Here is a 14,996-nt window from a genome sequence, read left to right on the forward strand (position 1 = left end):
CCCACCCCAAAGAAGAAGATGTTTGTACCAAGCACAAAGAGAGCACAGGCAAACAAGGCAGCAAATGTGGCAAGTAGAAAAAAGGGCTCAGAAATTTCCACTGCGAGAAAACTGAAAAGCAACTTCAAGTTTAAACTGTGATGTACTGACTTCAGTGATTGGAGAGCTGTGACATGAATATGGGAATTACAGCAGTTGTGATAGGCTAGAGATAATAGTTCAGGGATGGATTGGCTCTGCTGTGTTAAGATGCTCTGCAAGGAAGAGTATAGAATGCATTGGAACCTAAAGAAAAATATAGAATGCATTGGAACCTAAAGAAAAGTATAGAATGCATTGGAACCAAACCCAAAGGGTCTCCAGGCCTGCCTGCAGCTGGAGCTGACAGCTGTGGGCACAGCTCTGTCACCCACTGGACTGCTGTGACATCTTGGATATAATAAAATGCATTTTGTATACAATAAGTCACATTTTGTATGCAATAAACTGCATTTTGTATACATTAAACTGCATTTTGTATACATTAAACTGCATTTTGCATACAATAAACTGTATTTAGTATACAATAAGTTGCATTTTGTATACAATAAACTGCATTTTGTATACATAAACTGCATTTTGTATACAATAAGCTGCATTTTATATACAATGAACTGCATTTTGCATACAATAAGTTGCATTTTGTATACAATAAACTGCATTTTGTATACAGAAACTGCATTTTGTATACAGTAAGCTGCATTTTGTATACAATGAACTGCATTTAGTATACATAAACTGCATTTAGTATACATAAACTGTATTTAGTATACAATAAACTGCATTTAGTATACATAAACTGCATTTAGTATACATAAACTGTATTTTGTATATATAAACTGCATTTTGTATACAATGAACTGTATTTAGTACACAATAAACTGCGTTTTGTATACATAAATTGCATCTTGTATACAATAAGCTGCATTTTGAGGAGCAGCCTGGAGCCCCCATCCCTCCCTCAGGCTCTCACACCCTCCCAGCCCCACCGCCCCCATTTCCCTTTTCCTGAGTCTCACCCCCGCCCCGTTGCTCCTGGCAACAGAGCCCCGTTGCCATGGAGCTCGGCTTCCCATTGGCTGCCGGGCGGCCAATCAGGGAATTGCTGGCCAGAGCATCACTGGGAGCCAGCGGGAGGAGGTGATGGGTGGTGGGTGCTGCTGCCCCCAAACAGGGCACAACGGGGAAATTATGGGCTGGATTGGGCTTGAGTGAGTCCAAAGGAGGCAGCGAGGCTGGGGAGGGTGTCACAGTCCCGTTGTCTGAAAAATCCCCTCGCCCAGGATTGTTCTGGGGAGCTGAGAGGCCTCAGAGAAAAATGAAAACTATTGGGAAAAAAAAATTGAAAACAAATGAAAAACGAAAACAATTCTTATCTCATTTGCTTCTGCCCGTTTTGCTGCTTTGAAATTGTGTTTGGGGATTGTTTGCCCACAGGTGATTGTGTCATTGGTTTCTGGTGTGAATTGTTTGGACTCTTTGGCCAATCGGGGCCAAGCTGTGTCAGGACTCTGCAGAGAGTCACCAGTTTTCATTATTAGCTTTTTAGCATTCTGTCTGTATCCTTTCTGTATTCTTTAGTGTAGTTTAGTACAGTGTTCTTTAATATAATACAGTATCACAAAATAACAGATGAGCCCCCTGAGGGCATGGGGTCAGATCCACCTCTCCTCCCTGCCACGGGGCCCCTGCAAACACAGCAGAGGGGCTGGGAGCACAAACCCTGTGAGGAACCACAGGGAGCTGGGGGTGCTCAGCCTGGAGAAAAGGAGACTCAGGGGTGACCTGAGCTCCTGTCTGGAAGGGCAGGTGACCTCAGCACGGTGTCACTGTCAGAATTCCTGGGAAATCCCCTCACCCAGGACTTTTCTCCTGGGAAGCTGAGGAGCCTCAGAGGAAAGGAAAACAATTCTTATCTCATTTGCTTCTCCTGTGCTGTGCTCATGTGGAATGAGTTTGGGGATTGTTTACCCACAGGGGATTGTGTCACTGGTTTCATGTGAATTGTTTTGACTCTTTGGCCAATCTCTGGGCAATCCCTTTGTGCTGGAACTCTGCAGAGTCACCAGTTTTCATTATTATCTTTTTACCCTTCTGTCTGTATCCTTTCTCTATTCTTTATCATAGTTAGTTTAGTATTCTTGAATATAATATAGATCACAAAATAATAGATGAGCCTCCTGAGGGCATGGGGTCAGATCCACCACTCCTCCCTGCCATGGGGCCCCTGCAAACACAGCAGAGGGGCTGGGAGCACAAACCCTGTGAGGAACCACAGGGAGCTGGGGGTGCTCAGCCTGGAGAGAAGGTGACTCAGGGGTGACCTGAGCTCCTGTCTGGAAGGGCAGGTGTCCTCAGCACGGTGTCACTGTCAGAATTCCTGGGAAACCCTCTTTGCCCAGGATTTCTTCTCCTGGGAAGCTGAGATGCCTCAGAGAGGAATAAGAACAATAATTATCTGATTGCTTCTCCCTGTTTTGGTGCTTTGGAATGGGGTTTGGGTATTGCTTACCAATCAATGTTTGATTGGTTCCATGTGAATTGTTTTTAGTTCTTGACCAATCACCATCAGCTGTGTTGGACTCTGAGGAGTCAGTCAGGAGTTTTCATGATCGTTCTTGTTAAGCCTTTGGTCTGTATCCTTTCTCTTTCTTTAGTATGGCTTTAGTACAGCATTCTTTAATATAAAATAATTAACATATAGTAATAAATCAGCCTTCTGAGAACATGGAGTCAGATTCTCCATTCCTCCTTCGTCCTGGGGACCTCACAAACTCAACAGGACAGTGTCAGTGCTTGGAAGGAATCCCAGTGTTCCTGCTCTGGGCCTGGAGCTGGGAATGCTCAGGAATGGTGTGGCCAGCAGGAGCAGGGAGCTCATCCTGCCCCTGTGCTCAGCCCTGGTGAGGGCACACCTGAGCCGTGGTGCCTCTGGTTCTTCCTGTGCTTGGAATGGGTTTGGGTGGGTTTGGGTGGGTGTGGGTGCCCTGTGGTGGTGAGGAGCTCTCTGGGCTCACCCTGCGTGGATCAGCTCCTGTCTGGAAGGGCAGGTGTCCTCAGGATGGTGTCAGTGCTTGGAAGGAATCCCAGTGTTCCTGCTCTGGGTCTGGAGCTGGGAATGCTCCGGATGGAGGTGCTGGTGCTGAGTGATGGCTCCTCCCAGCATCCCTGCTCCAGAGTGGTGTGGCCAGCAGGAGCAGGGAGCTCATCCTGCCCCTGTGCTCAGCACTGGTCAGGGCACACCTCGAGTGCTGTGTCCAGGTCTGACCCCTCAGGCTGGGAAGGACGTTGAGATGGTGGCTAATGCAGTTTGGTGTTCTGCTTGTGTTCACTGATACATTAACCCCATTTTTAAATTCATTTAAGCCCCTCACTGAGCTGGGTTTAGTGGAGTCAGGAGGCTGGATTGACTTTCCCCCTCCTCACACATGTCCATCCTCCAGTTTTGCCTCACACCCAAGAAGTTGTGCTCTCTTCATCCCAGATTCAGTGCTGGGAACTGGTTTGTTTGGGATTGAGGTGTGGTTATTGTACTTTGGGACCTCAGGATCTCTCCTGAGCATGTCCAGAGGAGGCAACAAGGCTGGAGAGGGGCTGGGAACACAAACCCTGTGAGGAACAGCTGAGGGAGCTGGGGGTGCTCAGCCTGGAGAAAAGGAGACTCAAGGGTGCCCTCCTCACTCTCACAGCTCCTGAAAGGTGCCTGTGCTCAGCTGGGGCTGGGCTCTGCTCCCAGGCAACACTGACAGAACCAGAGGACACAGCCTCGAGCTGCACCAAGGGAAATACAGGCTGGATATTGGGAAAAATTTTACAGAAAAAGTGATAAAGTTCTGGAATGGCTGCCTGGGGAGGTGGTGGAGTCACCATCCCTGGGTGTGTTTAACAAAGCCTGGATGTGGCACTGGGTGCCAGGGTTTGGTTGAGATGTTGGGGTATGGTGATCGCTCCATCTCCCCTCCATCCCCCCTCCATCCCCCCTCCATCCCCCCTCAGACCCCTCCATTCTCCCTCAGACCCCTCCATCCCCCCTCCATCCCCCCTCAGACCCCTCCATCCCCCCTCAGACACCTCCATCCCCCCCAACCCCTCAATCCCCATTTCAGACCCCTCCATCCCCCTCCATTCCCCCTCAGACCCCTCCATCCCCCCTCCATCCCCCCTCAGACCCCTCCATCCCCCCTCAGACCCCTCCATTCCCCCTCAGACCCCTCCATCCCCCCTCCATCCCCCCTCAGACCCCTCCATCCCCCTGCAGCCCCGGAGCTGTGTGTGGGCAGCTGCAGCCATCTGTCTCCTTTGCACCCTCATTTAGCTCAGGAGCAGCTCTGTTCCCTGAGAAACAAGGCCAGGAAAAGAGTTTATTTCGCAGGAGCTTCCTGCCTTTCCCAGATCTGCTGCCAGATCCATCTGAGCTGGAAATTCAGAACTTTTCTTGCTTGAATTCCCTTCCCAACCAGGAGCTGCTGCTGCCTTCCACAGCTGCACACTGCAGGTGGCAGAAAGGCAGCAGAGGTGGAATTCCATGTTCCTTTCTGGAGTGAGGAGGAGGATTTCAATGTGTCCTGACTCCCTGGCCCTTGGAGAGCAGGAAAGGGAGGGAAATATCCCAGAAAACATTCCCAGTTTGCCCAGTCACCGCTGCCATTTGCCAATCCCCAGCCCCAACACCTCCCCCGCTCCTCCCTTCCACCTTTGCTCCATCTTTTTTTCCTGACACATTTTCTGCTGCATCTGGGTCATTTTTTTCTCTCTCCCGAGGCCCAGCTCAGTCCCACCCACCCTCCCTGAGCGCTCTGAACTTGCAGCTTCTCCAGGAGCTCTGTCTGTCACTGTCACTCGTGTCTGCCACCCCCTCACTGCATCCCACGGCTGCCCCAGGGAGCTGGGGCTGATTCATTCATCCTGCAAGGAATCCTCCACGGGAAAACAAATTCTTTCCTGATTTCTGCATGCAAGGAAATGTCCTGGAGGCTGCCTGGTGGGGATGGGAGCTGGAACAGGAGGGGGCAGCTGCTAAATGTCATTTCTGTGGCTCTGAGTTTGTCTTTTCTGGGAAATGTGATCACATCCCCTGTGTGATGCTGAAGTTACGTCGCAGCACGACAGGAAAAGATCCTGTTATCCTCCTTAAATTGGGCTGAGGTGTTTGGCTTGGGGGGAAAAGCTTGCTGGAGGGTGGGTGGTGCAAAGGGAATGAGCTGTACAAATTTATTGGAGTGCCATGTGTGCAGATCCGGTGCTGCCTCCTCCCTTCCCTTCCCTTCCCCAAAATCTGCTCCAGATCCTCTTGGAATATTTAAACCCCCAGCCTGGCCACGAGCCTGGAGCAGTTTGGAATATTTTGGGGTGGGAGGAGGCAGAGTTTGCCACCTTCACCCCCTGCAAAATCCTCCCACAAGTGAGACACACCAGGCAAAGTGTTCCCTTTTCCCTTCCTGACCTAATTCCTGTTGGAGCAGCGTGGGATTCCCTTGTGGGGAGAATTTTCTGGGATATTTCCCTCCCTGCACCTTTTCCCCTTGAATTTTCTGGGATATTTCCCTCCCTTCACCTTTTCCCCACGAATTTTCTGGGATATTTCCCTCCCTTCACCTTTTCCCCTTGGAATTTTCTGGGATATTTCCCTCCCTGCACCTTTTTTCTCGATGAAATTTCTGAGAAATTTCTGCCTCCCTGTGTCACTCCTGTCCCAGTGTCCCACTGGATCTGGCATTTTCCCTCCTGCCCTCCATGTCTTTAACAAATTTATTAAAATTCCATGGAAGAATCCATGGAATGGAGGCAGCTCTCTGCATTTTCCTGCTTTCTGTGCCTGGAACCAACTCCAGTTTCAGCATAAATGTCAAATGCACATTTTGTGTTCAGCAGCTCCACAAATTAAAGGGGAATTCTCCAGGAATATCAGAGCCAGGAGCTGATAAATCTCTGTCAGTTCTGACTCTGTTTCAGCCACAATCTACCCAAGGAATTTTGTTCAGCTGATGTTTTCTGCCACGAGGGGTTTTGTTTGAGCCTTGCTCTGATTTAGGCTCCCCTTTTTGGACACTTGTCTCTTCCAGAGGTGTTTCCTGCTGCCACATCCCTCCACAGCCACGTGGGGCTGGTTTAGTCCTTGCCCAGACTCTGAGACCTGCTCTGAGCAACTGGAATCAAAAATCCTGGGATAGTTTGGGTTGGGAGGGATCTTAAAGCTCATCCAGTTCCACCCCTGCCCTGGCAGGGACACCTCCCACTATCCCTGGCTGCTCCAGCCTGGCCTTGGGCACTTCCAGGGATCCAGGGGCAGCCCCAGCTGCTCTGGAAAATCCATTTCAGGGTCTCACCACCCTCACAGGGAAGAATTTCTTCCCAAAATCCCACCTATCCCTGCCCTCTGGCAGTGGGAAGCCATTCCCTGTGTCCTGGCCCCCCTGATGAGCTCTGAGGGCAGGGCTGATGTTCTCATTCCAGATGATCAATTTGGAATTCACACTTTATTTGATGAGGTTGAGGCTCTCAGCACACCAAAGCACAGGTCCAGGCTCCACTCCAGCCCAGAGGTGCTTCCAGGGGCTGCCTGCTTCTTGCTAATCAAAGGGAAGCAATTAAAAGCAACTTTATCAGGATTTTTTTTTGTCTTGATGTGTAATTTGAGCCCCACTTGTCCTGAAGTCCCTGCCCAGAAGGAGATACCAGGGTTACCTTATCTCACAGAGCCCGTTTGGAGTACAAGGCTGTTTTCTGACTCGAGATTTGAGTGATTACAAAACTGGGCTGGGATTTGGGGAAATGCAGATTTTTGGTGCTGGTTTGCCCCTGGGGCAGAGCACGGCTCTGGTTGGTGGGATTTATTTCACCTGTGTGATGTTGGCTGGTTTGGAGCTGCCCTCAGCCTCTCTGTGTCCATCACTCACCTGCCTCAGCACCTCTGTTCTACCTCAGGGACTTTGTCCAGCCCTGGTGCCTCCAAAATCCTGGGGAGACCCACAGAGCTCCTGCCAGGGGCCCTTGAGCTGGGGCTGCCCCAAGCGTGGGCAGGCTTGATCTTGAGACAGAAACTTTAATGAGTTTAGAGATTTTAGAGGAGCTGAGGTTTTAGTTAGAGATTAGCTTTATTGGAGTTAATTAAAATCAATGGGTAGGCCTTGATGAAGTTAAGAGTTAGTGGTTAACTAATAATTGATTGCTTGTCAGCACAATGTTTGGTTAGCTGGGTTTCTAATGAGGAATATAGAAACTGATAAATGGCTTTAGGAACATAGACAATTGTTTTTAGGAACATAGACAATTGTTTTTAGGAACATAGACAATTGTTTTTAGGAACATTAGACAGTTGTGGGCCTCCTCTCCTCTGAGACCAACTGAAGTCAGGGAATGGGAGTCCTATCAAGGGTTCATTTGTCAGATTTGCATTGAAAAGGTAGAAAGGTCAGAAGGAGGAAGACTTCATTTACTTCCTCATTTTGGGACCCCTCCCCATGAAAGGGACCACCGACCCATTTTGAGGGACAAACTACACATGCTTAATGGTTTTTGAACTAATTACCATGCTTAATGGCTTTAGAACTAATTACCATGCTTAATGGCTTTTGAACTAATTACCATATGGAGCAGGGAATGGGATGTACCAAAGTTATTTTGGAGTTATCCCACAATAAACATCCACTTTCTAACTCTAAACTGTCAGAGAGTTTTTGGATATTGGTACCAGATCAATATCCAGGTTGGGAATGGGATGTACCAAAGTTATCAATATGTATTTGTAGTTTGGGTATTCAATACTTTATCTGTAGAAGGACTCTGTGATTACCTGTAAATTGTGGTGTGTGTTTGGAATTATCCCACCATAAACAAACAATTTCTAACTTTGAGCTATCAGAGAGTTTTTGGATATTGGTACCAGATCAATATCCATGTTGGGAACGGGATGTACCAAAGTTATTTGGGAATTATCCCACAATAAACAAACACTTTCTAACTCTAAATTGTCAGAGAGTTTTTGGGTTTTGGTACCAGATCAATATCCAAATTGGGAATGAGATGCACCAAAGTTATCAATATGCATTTGTAGTTTGGGTATTCAGTACTTTATCTATAAAAGGACTCTGTAATCACCTGTAAAACCGTTAGGGAGTTCTTGTCAGTCACAGTCTGAGGGCTGGATTTGGGATCTCTGCATGAGGTGGGCTCCTAGGAAATTCCAGCCTGAGTCTGGGAGAGTTTGTGTGCAGAGAAAAGCTCTGAGCAGCCCCTGAGCTGTCCCTTTCCTGCAGGTGCCCGTCGCTGCGCCGGAGGGCTCTGAAGATGTCCAACAGCAACACGGCACAGGAGTCCCTGGAAATTATGAAGGAATCAGAAAAAAAGGTGGTGGAGGAATCTGTGAACAAAACCAAATATGTATCCAGGTCACCAAGCAAGGAGGAGGTGGAGAAGGACGGGGGGGAGGAGGTCAGCGTGCGCCAGGAGTCTCAGGTGAGTGTGGGCAGGGAGAGCTGAGCCCTCACCTGCAGCTTCCCATCCCTTCCCAGAGCACCCAGAGCCCCACAGGGACACCAGGCTGGGCAGGCTGCTCCCTTCCTCTTCAGCTGAATCTCTCCTGGCCAGAGTGACTGAAGTATTCCCTGAGCCTGGCAGTGGAATAGCTGAAATATTCCCTGGGGGACACTCGTGCTCCGTGCCTGGGTTCTGGTGCCAGAGCTGTCACCTCCCTCTCGCTCCTCTCTTTGATCTGAGGATGAGTTAATGACTCCATGTCAAGGGAAGGCATCCAGGGAGAGCTTGGTTTCAGGAATGCTGCTTGACTGTTGCTCTGCCTCAGTTAAAAATAGGATGGGGATGTTTTGGGATTTCATGTCAAGAAATGCAAAAAAAGCTCTGTGCAGGCATCGTCTGGGGCTGCTGGGCCTCGTTCCTGCTGCTCTGCTCTCCTGCCACCTGTGCTGGTGGCTCCTGCTGGAGCTTGCATCCCTTCCCACCCTCAGCTGCCTGCTGGGTGCTGCTGCCATTCCAGCTGTGGGCTGGCACATCTGCCAGATGTGCGCACAGCTGCGTGGCCACACCCGGAGCTCTGCAGGAAGAGCCTGGCTGGGCCCTTGGGAATGGAGCATTTCAGGAAACATTTTATTCAGGGAAAAACCCACAGTGCTGTGTCTGGATTTCAAATATTACCCCCACACCATCTCCCTGACTCCAGTGGGAGCAAACAACTTTGTCCCCTCCCTCTTTGCAAGGTGGCACAGTTTGTCTTGGTTTGGAAAGCCAGGAGTGTGCTCAGGAAGGCAGGAGCCTCCCCTGAAATGGAGAATGCAAACCCCCTCCCTCTGAATGGTTAAATTTGAAATTAAGGGGCTCTCAAGCAAAAATATGGGAGCAGGAACAACAGTCCTTTATTAGGGAAGAAAATTAAAAAAAAAAGGTAATAAATCAAAACAACACTGGCAGAGTCAGAACCCAACCTGGCACCCTGGAGGTCAGGGTGTTGGCAGCAGTCCAGCTGGAATTGTGGCTGCAGCCCTCCTGCAGTGCCAGGGGTGGTTCTGCTGGAGCAGGGATCCTGTAGGAAAGGGTGGAGTCTTCCTCTGGAGATGCAGGGGAAGAGGCAGCTGCTGCTCCTCTGGGAAATCCAGTGGAAAGGCTGATCTGGTGTCCCAGAATCTCAGATTGTATCCAGGCAGGAATGTTTGAGATCTCAGATTGTGTCCAGGTAGGAATGTTTGGAATCTCAGATTGTACCCAGGTAGGAATGTTTGAAATCTCAGATTGTATCCAGGTAGGAAAGTTTAAAATCTCAGATTGTATCCAGGCAGGAATGTTTGAAATCTCAGATTGTATCCAGGTAGGAATGTTTGGAATCTCAGATTGTACCCAGGTAGGAATGTTTGAGATCTCAGATTGTATCCAGGCAGGAACGTTTGAAATCTCAGATTGTATCCAGGTAGGAATGTTTGGCTCCTCCCCTGAGCAGAGCATCTCCCAATGGGATGCTGGAATTTTATCAGCCATGCAGGGACACTCACTGGCCCATGAACAGAAGATAATTAATAATTAATGGCCCATGAACAGGAGATATCTCCTGGAGGGAGGATTGGTTGTAGAAGAGATGAAGAATGCTGCCCAAAGAACAGCAGGAACTGCCCCAGCTCTGACAGATGGCAAAGAGAATTCACACATTGCCTTGCAGTCCAGGACACTTCCCCTAACACGTCTCAGCCAGGTCCAGCCCCCAGAGCCTCGGTGGCTCTCCAGACAGAGCAGCAGCCTCTGCCATGATCCCTTTTTGTGTCCCAGGAAGGGCAGAGAACTCCCAGGGTCAGTTTCTTCCCTTTTCTCTCTCCACAGAAGCGAACGTCGAGTCACGGCCACGCCAGGAAAAGAGCCAAGGTAGGAGCTCTGCTGCCATCCCAGATTCCTTGGGGCTGAGGAAATCCCAATTTCCTTTGGGCTGGGAAAATCCCAATTTCCTTGGGCCTGAGAAAAATCACAATTTCCTTTGAGCTGAGAAAATCCCAATTTCCTTTGGGCTGAGAAAATCCCAATTTCCATGGGGCTGAGAAAATCCCAATTTCCTTTGAGTTGAGAAAATCACAATTTCCTTTGGGGCTGAGAAATCCCAATTTCCTTTGGGCTGAGAAAATCCCAATTTCCTTTTGGGCTGGGAAAATCCCAATTTCCTTTGGGGCTGAGAAAATCCCAATTTCCTTTGGGCTGAGAAAATCCCAATTTCCTTTGGGCTGAGCTGGGTCCTGATCCCAGCCTTGGGTGCTGCTCCTGAGCTTTCCTGTCCCTGCAAAAGCAGGAGATGCTTCAGGACAGGGATTTCCATGTGCTCCTTTCTACCAGGAGAAAGCTGGAATTGCTCTGCCTGGAGAATTAAGGCAGGGAATTTCCCACCTAAAATTTGCTTCAAAAGCTGAAGGAATGAAATAATTCGTTATTCAGGGATTCCAAGTTATTCTAGATCTGTATATTGAGGGGAATATTCCCCTTTTTGGGCAGTTGAGCTGGGAATTTTCAAGAAATAAAAGGAATAAAATAACTGATTATGCAGAGATTCCAAGTCATTCTGTATCTGTGTGTTGAGGGGAATATTCCTCTTATTGGGCAGTTTAATTGGGAATTTTATGCTTCAATAAATAAATAAATAAATAAATAAATAAAATAAATGAATAATAAATTCTTCAATAAATAAAAGGAATAAAATAACTGATTGTTCAGGGATTCTAAGTCATTCTGTATCTGTATATTGAGGAGAATATTCCTCTTTTTGGGCAGTTTAATTGGGAATTTTATGCTTTAAAGGCTGAAAGAATAAAATAATTCATTATTCAGGGATTCCAAGTCATTCTATATCTGTATATTGAGGGGAATATTCCTCTTATTGGGCAGGTTAATTGGGAATTTTCAATAAATAATCAGTAATTTTCAATTAATTGGGAATTTTCAATAAATAAAAGGAATAAAATAACTGTTCAGGGACTCCAAGTTATTCTATATTTGTATATTGAGGGGAATATTCCTCTTATTGGGGATTTTATGCTTTAAAGGCTGAAAGAATAAAATAATTAATTATTCAGGGATTCCAAGTCATTCTGTATCTGTATATTGAGGGGAAAATTCCTTTTTTTGGGCAGTTGAATTGGGATTTAATTGGGAATGGCTGCCCAAGTGCCTTGGTGCAGAATTCAGGTGTGAGTTTTAGCTGAGGTCTTGTAACCACTCCTTTTTTTTTACCTTTTCCAGTCCAACTCAAAGCTGAAACTGGTCAGGAGTTTGGCTGTGTGTGAGGAATCCTCGGGCCCCTTCGTGGATGGGCTGCTGGAGTCTCAGGTATGCCCAGAACCAGACAAATTTGGGGGTTTGGAAGCCCAGGAAATCAGAAATTATCCAGGTCTTGCTCTCTTGTGCCTTGTGGAGCCAAAAAAATCCCCACAAGAGCTGGGGGAGCCCTTCCTGGGGGGATTTTTTTTGCAGCCATGGCTCAGGGAATCTCCTTTTTTCCTTTTTTCACCCCAGGACATCATCCAGCTGCACGTGAGCTGCCCCTCTGACAAGGAGGAGGAGAAATCCACCAAAGATGGGGTGGAGAAGGAAGAAAAAGAGAAGAATAAAGAGAAAACACCCAGGAAGATGCTCTCTCGAGGTCAGGTGCTGCTCTGGGAACCTTCTGGAAGTGGGACAGGTGGTTGGATGTGGTTGGGGTTTTGGGTTTGGTTTAGGATAATTTTGGGAGAAAAATTTTTAAAGAGTTTTTTTTATTTAGAAAATAAATCTAAATGGGTTTTTTGGGGAAAAGATTTTTTTTTTTTTAAGAAAAGTGGGAAGATTTGTTTCTTTAATAGGTAAAGTATTTATTAGTAGGAAAAATAAGGCACTGGAGGGGGATCCAAGGTTTCCCTGGATTCTTCTTTGCTCCAGGTTGACCCACACTCATCCCATCCCTTTTTCCTTTCCCCCTTTTTCCCTTTTCCCCCATTTTTTCCTTTCCTCTTTTTTTTCCTTCCCCCTTTTTTTTTTCTTCCCCCTTTTTTCCTTCCCCCTTTTTTCCCTTCCCCCTTTTTTCCTTTTCCCCCTTTTTTCCTTTTCCCCCTTTTTTCCTTTCCCCCCTATTTTTAATTTCCCCCCTATTTTTCCTTTTCCTCTTTTTTTCCCTTTTCCCCCTTTTCCCTTTTTCCCCTTTTTCCCTTTCCCCCCCTTTTCCCCTTTTTTCCTTTCCCCTTTTTTCCTTTCCCCCTTTTCCCTCTCTCTGTACTGTCCCAGTATTTGTTAATTTTTCCTGCTGCCATTGTTATTTTTTTCAGATTCCAGCCAGGAATATACAGACTCCACTGGAATAGATTTGCATGAATTTTTAGTAAATACACTGAAAAAAAACCCACGGTAGGTGATGCTCAATAAAACAACTCCCTCAGGGCTCTGGGTGTCCCTGCCTTTGGGCATTCCTGCAAATATTTTTGTGTTTTCCTCTTTGAAATTCCAAGAGTTACCAGAGCTGTAGAAACTAAAAGCATAAGTGTAATTTTATATCCTGTTTAATTCCAAGTGTGGAATTGTGTGTGATGTGAGGAGAGAAGAACAAATCATTTGTTTGAGTGCAAAGAAATCCTTTGGATTGCTTTAAAGCCTTTTCTAGAAATAGTTTCCAAGTGTCGGCCTCTGGAGGAGCTGCTGTGGGGATAATCAGTGGGATTGGGGGAGAGGCTGGGAACAGCAAAGTTGAGCTTCCAGCAGAGCAGAGTCAGGCTTTCCAGAGCCAAGAATTATTAACAAAACCACCTTAAACTGGAAGAAATCTGGTGTTTAATTCAGCGTGTTTGAAAAGCAGGGAGCTTTTCAGCCCATTCTGGGTGAAATCAGGTGTCACCTGCTCCTGTGACTCTTTCTGCTGCAGGACAGGCTGTTCCTCTGCCCCTGAAGTGACCTTTTCACCTTCCTTGTGTTCCTGACAGGGACAGGATGATGCTGCTCAAGCTGGAACAGGAGATTTTGGAGTTCATCAGTGATAACAAGTAAGTGATGATCGAGTAAAGGAAGTTTGCAATGGACATTTGGCAATTTGGGCTCGCAGGGGAGCAGGGTGAGGAGGCTGTTCTGTACATCCTGACGTGACTGGCTGTCCCCTGTCCCTGTCCCTGTGCCCAGCAATCAGTTCAAGAAGTTCCCCCAGATGACCTCGTACCACCGCATGCTGCTGCACCGGGTGGCGGCGTACTTCGGCATGGATCACAACGTGGATCAGACTGGCAAGGCTGTCATCATCAACAAGACCAGTAACACTCGAATGTAAGGCCCTTCCCCTTCCCCTTTTTCCTTTGCATTCTTCTTCCCCTTCCCCTTTTTCCTTCCCCTTCTCCTTCCCCCCCCCCCTTCTTCTTTTCCCCCTTCTGTTCCCTCTTCTTCCCATTCCCCTTTCCCTTTTTTCTTTTCCTTCCCCTTCCCCTTTCCCTTTTTCCTCTCCCTTTTTCCTTCCCCTCTTGCCTTTTCCCTTTCCCCCTTCCCCTTTCCCTTTTTCCCTTTCCCTTCTCCTTCTTCTTCCCCTTCCCCTTTTTCCTTTTCCTTCCCATTTTCTTTTTCCTTTTTTCCCTTTCCCTTCCCTTTCCTCTTCCCCCTTCTTTTCCTCCTTCTTTTCCCCCTTCTTCTTCTCCTTTCCCTTTTTCCCTTTCCCTTTTTCCTTTCCCTTCCCCTTCTTCTTCCCCTTCTTCTTCCCTTTCCCCTTTTTCCTTTTCCTTCCCCTTTTCCTTCCCCTTTTCCTTTTTCCCTTTCCCCTTTCCCCTTCCTTTTTCCCTTCTTTTTCCCCTTCTTCTTCCCCTTCTTCTTCCCCTTCTTCCCATTCCCCTTTCCCTTTTCTCCTTTTCCTTCCCATTCCGTTTTTCCTCTTCCTTTCCCTTCCCCTTTTTCTTCCCCTTCCCCTCTCCCTCCCCCTTTTCCTCTCCCTTCCCCACAGCCCAGGAATGCTCTGGAGCAGGATGGGTTCCACACCACATTTACATTTTTTTACCTCATTAGAGGTGAAGATCCCTCTGCAGAAGAGCCAGAATCATGGAATGAGGGCGTAGGGAAGAAGAATCTTTTCCTTCCAGCCCTCCCTGCCTCTCCCCAGCTCCTGAAGAAGGGACAGGAGCTCTTGTTGCCATCAGGCAGAACTGAGATTTCACCCAGCAAACATCCTGAGCCTGGTTTTCCCCTCCTAACAAGGGCTGGTTTTCTTGCAGCCCCGAGCAGAGGTTCTCTGAGCACATCAAGGACGAGAAGAATGCAGAGTTCCCTCAGAGGTTTATCCTGAAAAGGGATGACACCAGCATGGATCGGGATGATAACCAGGTGAGGGAGGGCAGGGGGGCACCTGCAGCCTTGGCAAAGCCACACGTGGCTGCTCCCAAGGCAAGAACAACTCCAAAATTCTCCTGGGTTTCATTTCCTACAAGCTCCCACCCCACCCAAGCAGCAGCATCTGAATTTCATGAAAGATTTTTCCAATT

General features: G+C 47.7%; 1 protein-coding gene across 3 annotated transcripts in view; it reads left to right on the forward strand.

The window, feature by feature from the left end:
• Positions 1-14,996, forward strand: part of R3HDM2 (R3H domain containing 2) — a 64,359-nt gene that overhangs the window by 22,816 nt on the left and 26,547 nt on the right. For all 3 annotated transcript variants that reach the window (XM_059871737.1, XM_059871735.1, XM_059871736.1), the window contains exons 2-9: positions 8,295-8,493; positions 10,360-10,401; positions 11,761-11,847; positions 12,034-12,160; positions 12,819-12,897; positions 13,467-13,526; positions 13,660-13,800; positions 14,730-14,838. In XM_059871737.1, coding sequence (XP_059727720.1) covers positions 8,326-8,493; positions 10,360-10,401; positions 11,761-11,847; positions 12,034-12,160; positions 12,819-12,897; positions 13,467-13,526; positions 13,660-13,800; positions 14,730-14,838 — 813 coding nt within the window. In that variant the 5' untranslated portion in view covers positions 8,295-8,325. The remainder of the gene's footprint in view (positions 1-8,294; positions 8,494-10,359; positions 10,402-11,760; positions 11,848-12,033; positions 12,161-12,818; positions 12,898-13,466; positions 13,527-13,659; positions 13,801-14,729; positions 14,839-14,996) is intronic.

Source organism: Haemorhous mexicanus, chromosome 33, assembly GCF_027477595.1.
Source record: "Haemorhous mexicanus isolate bHaeMex1 chromosome 33, bHaeMex1.pri, whole genome shotgun sequence".
Classification (NCBI taxonomy): domain Eukaryota; kingdom Metazoa; phylum Chordata; class Aves; order Passeriformes; family Fringillidae; genus Haemorhous; species Haemorhous mexicanus.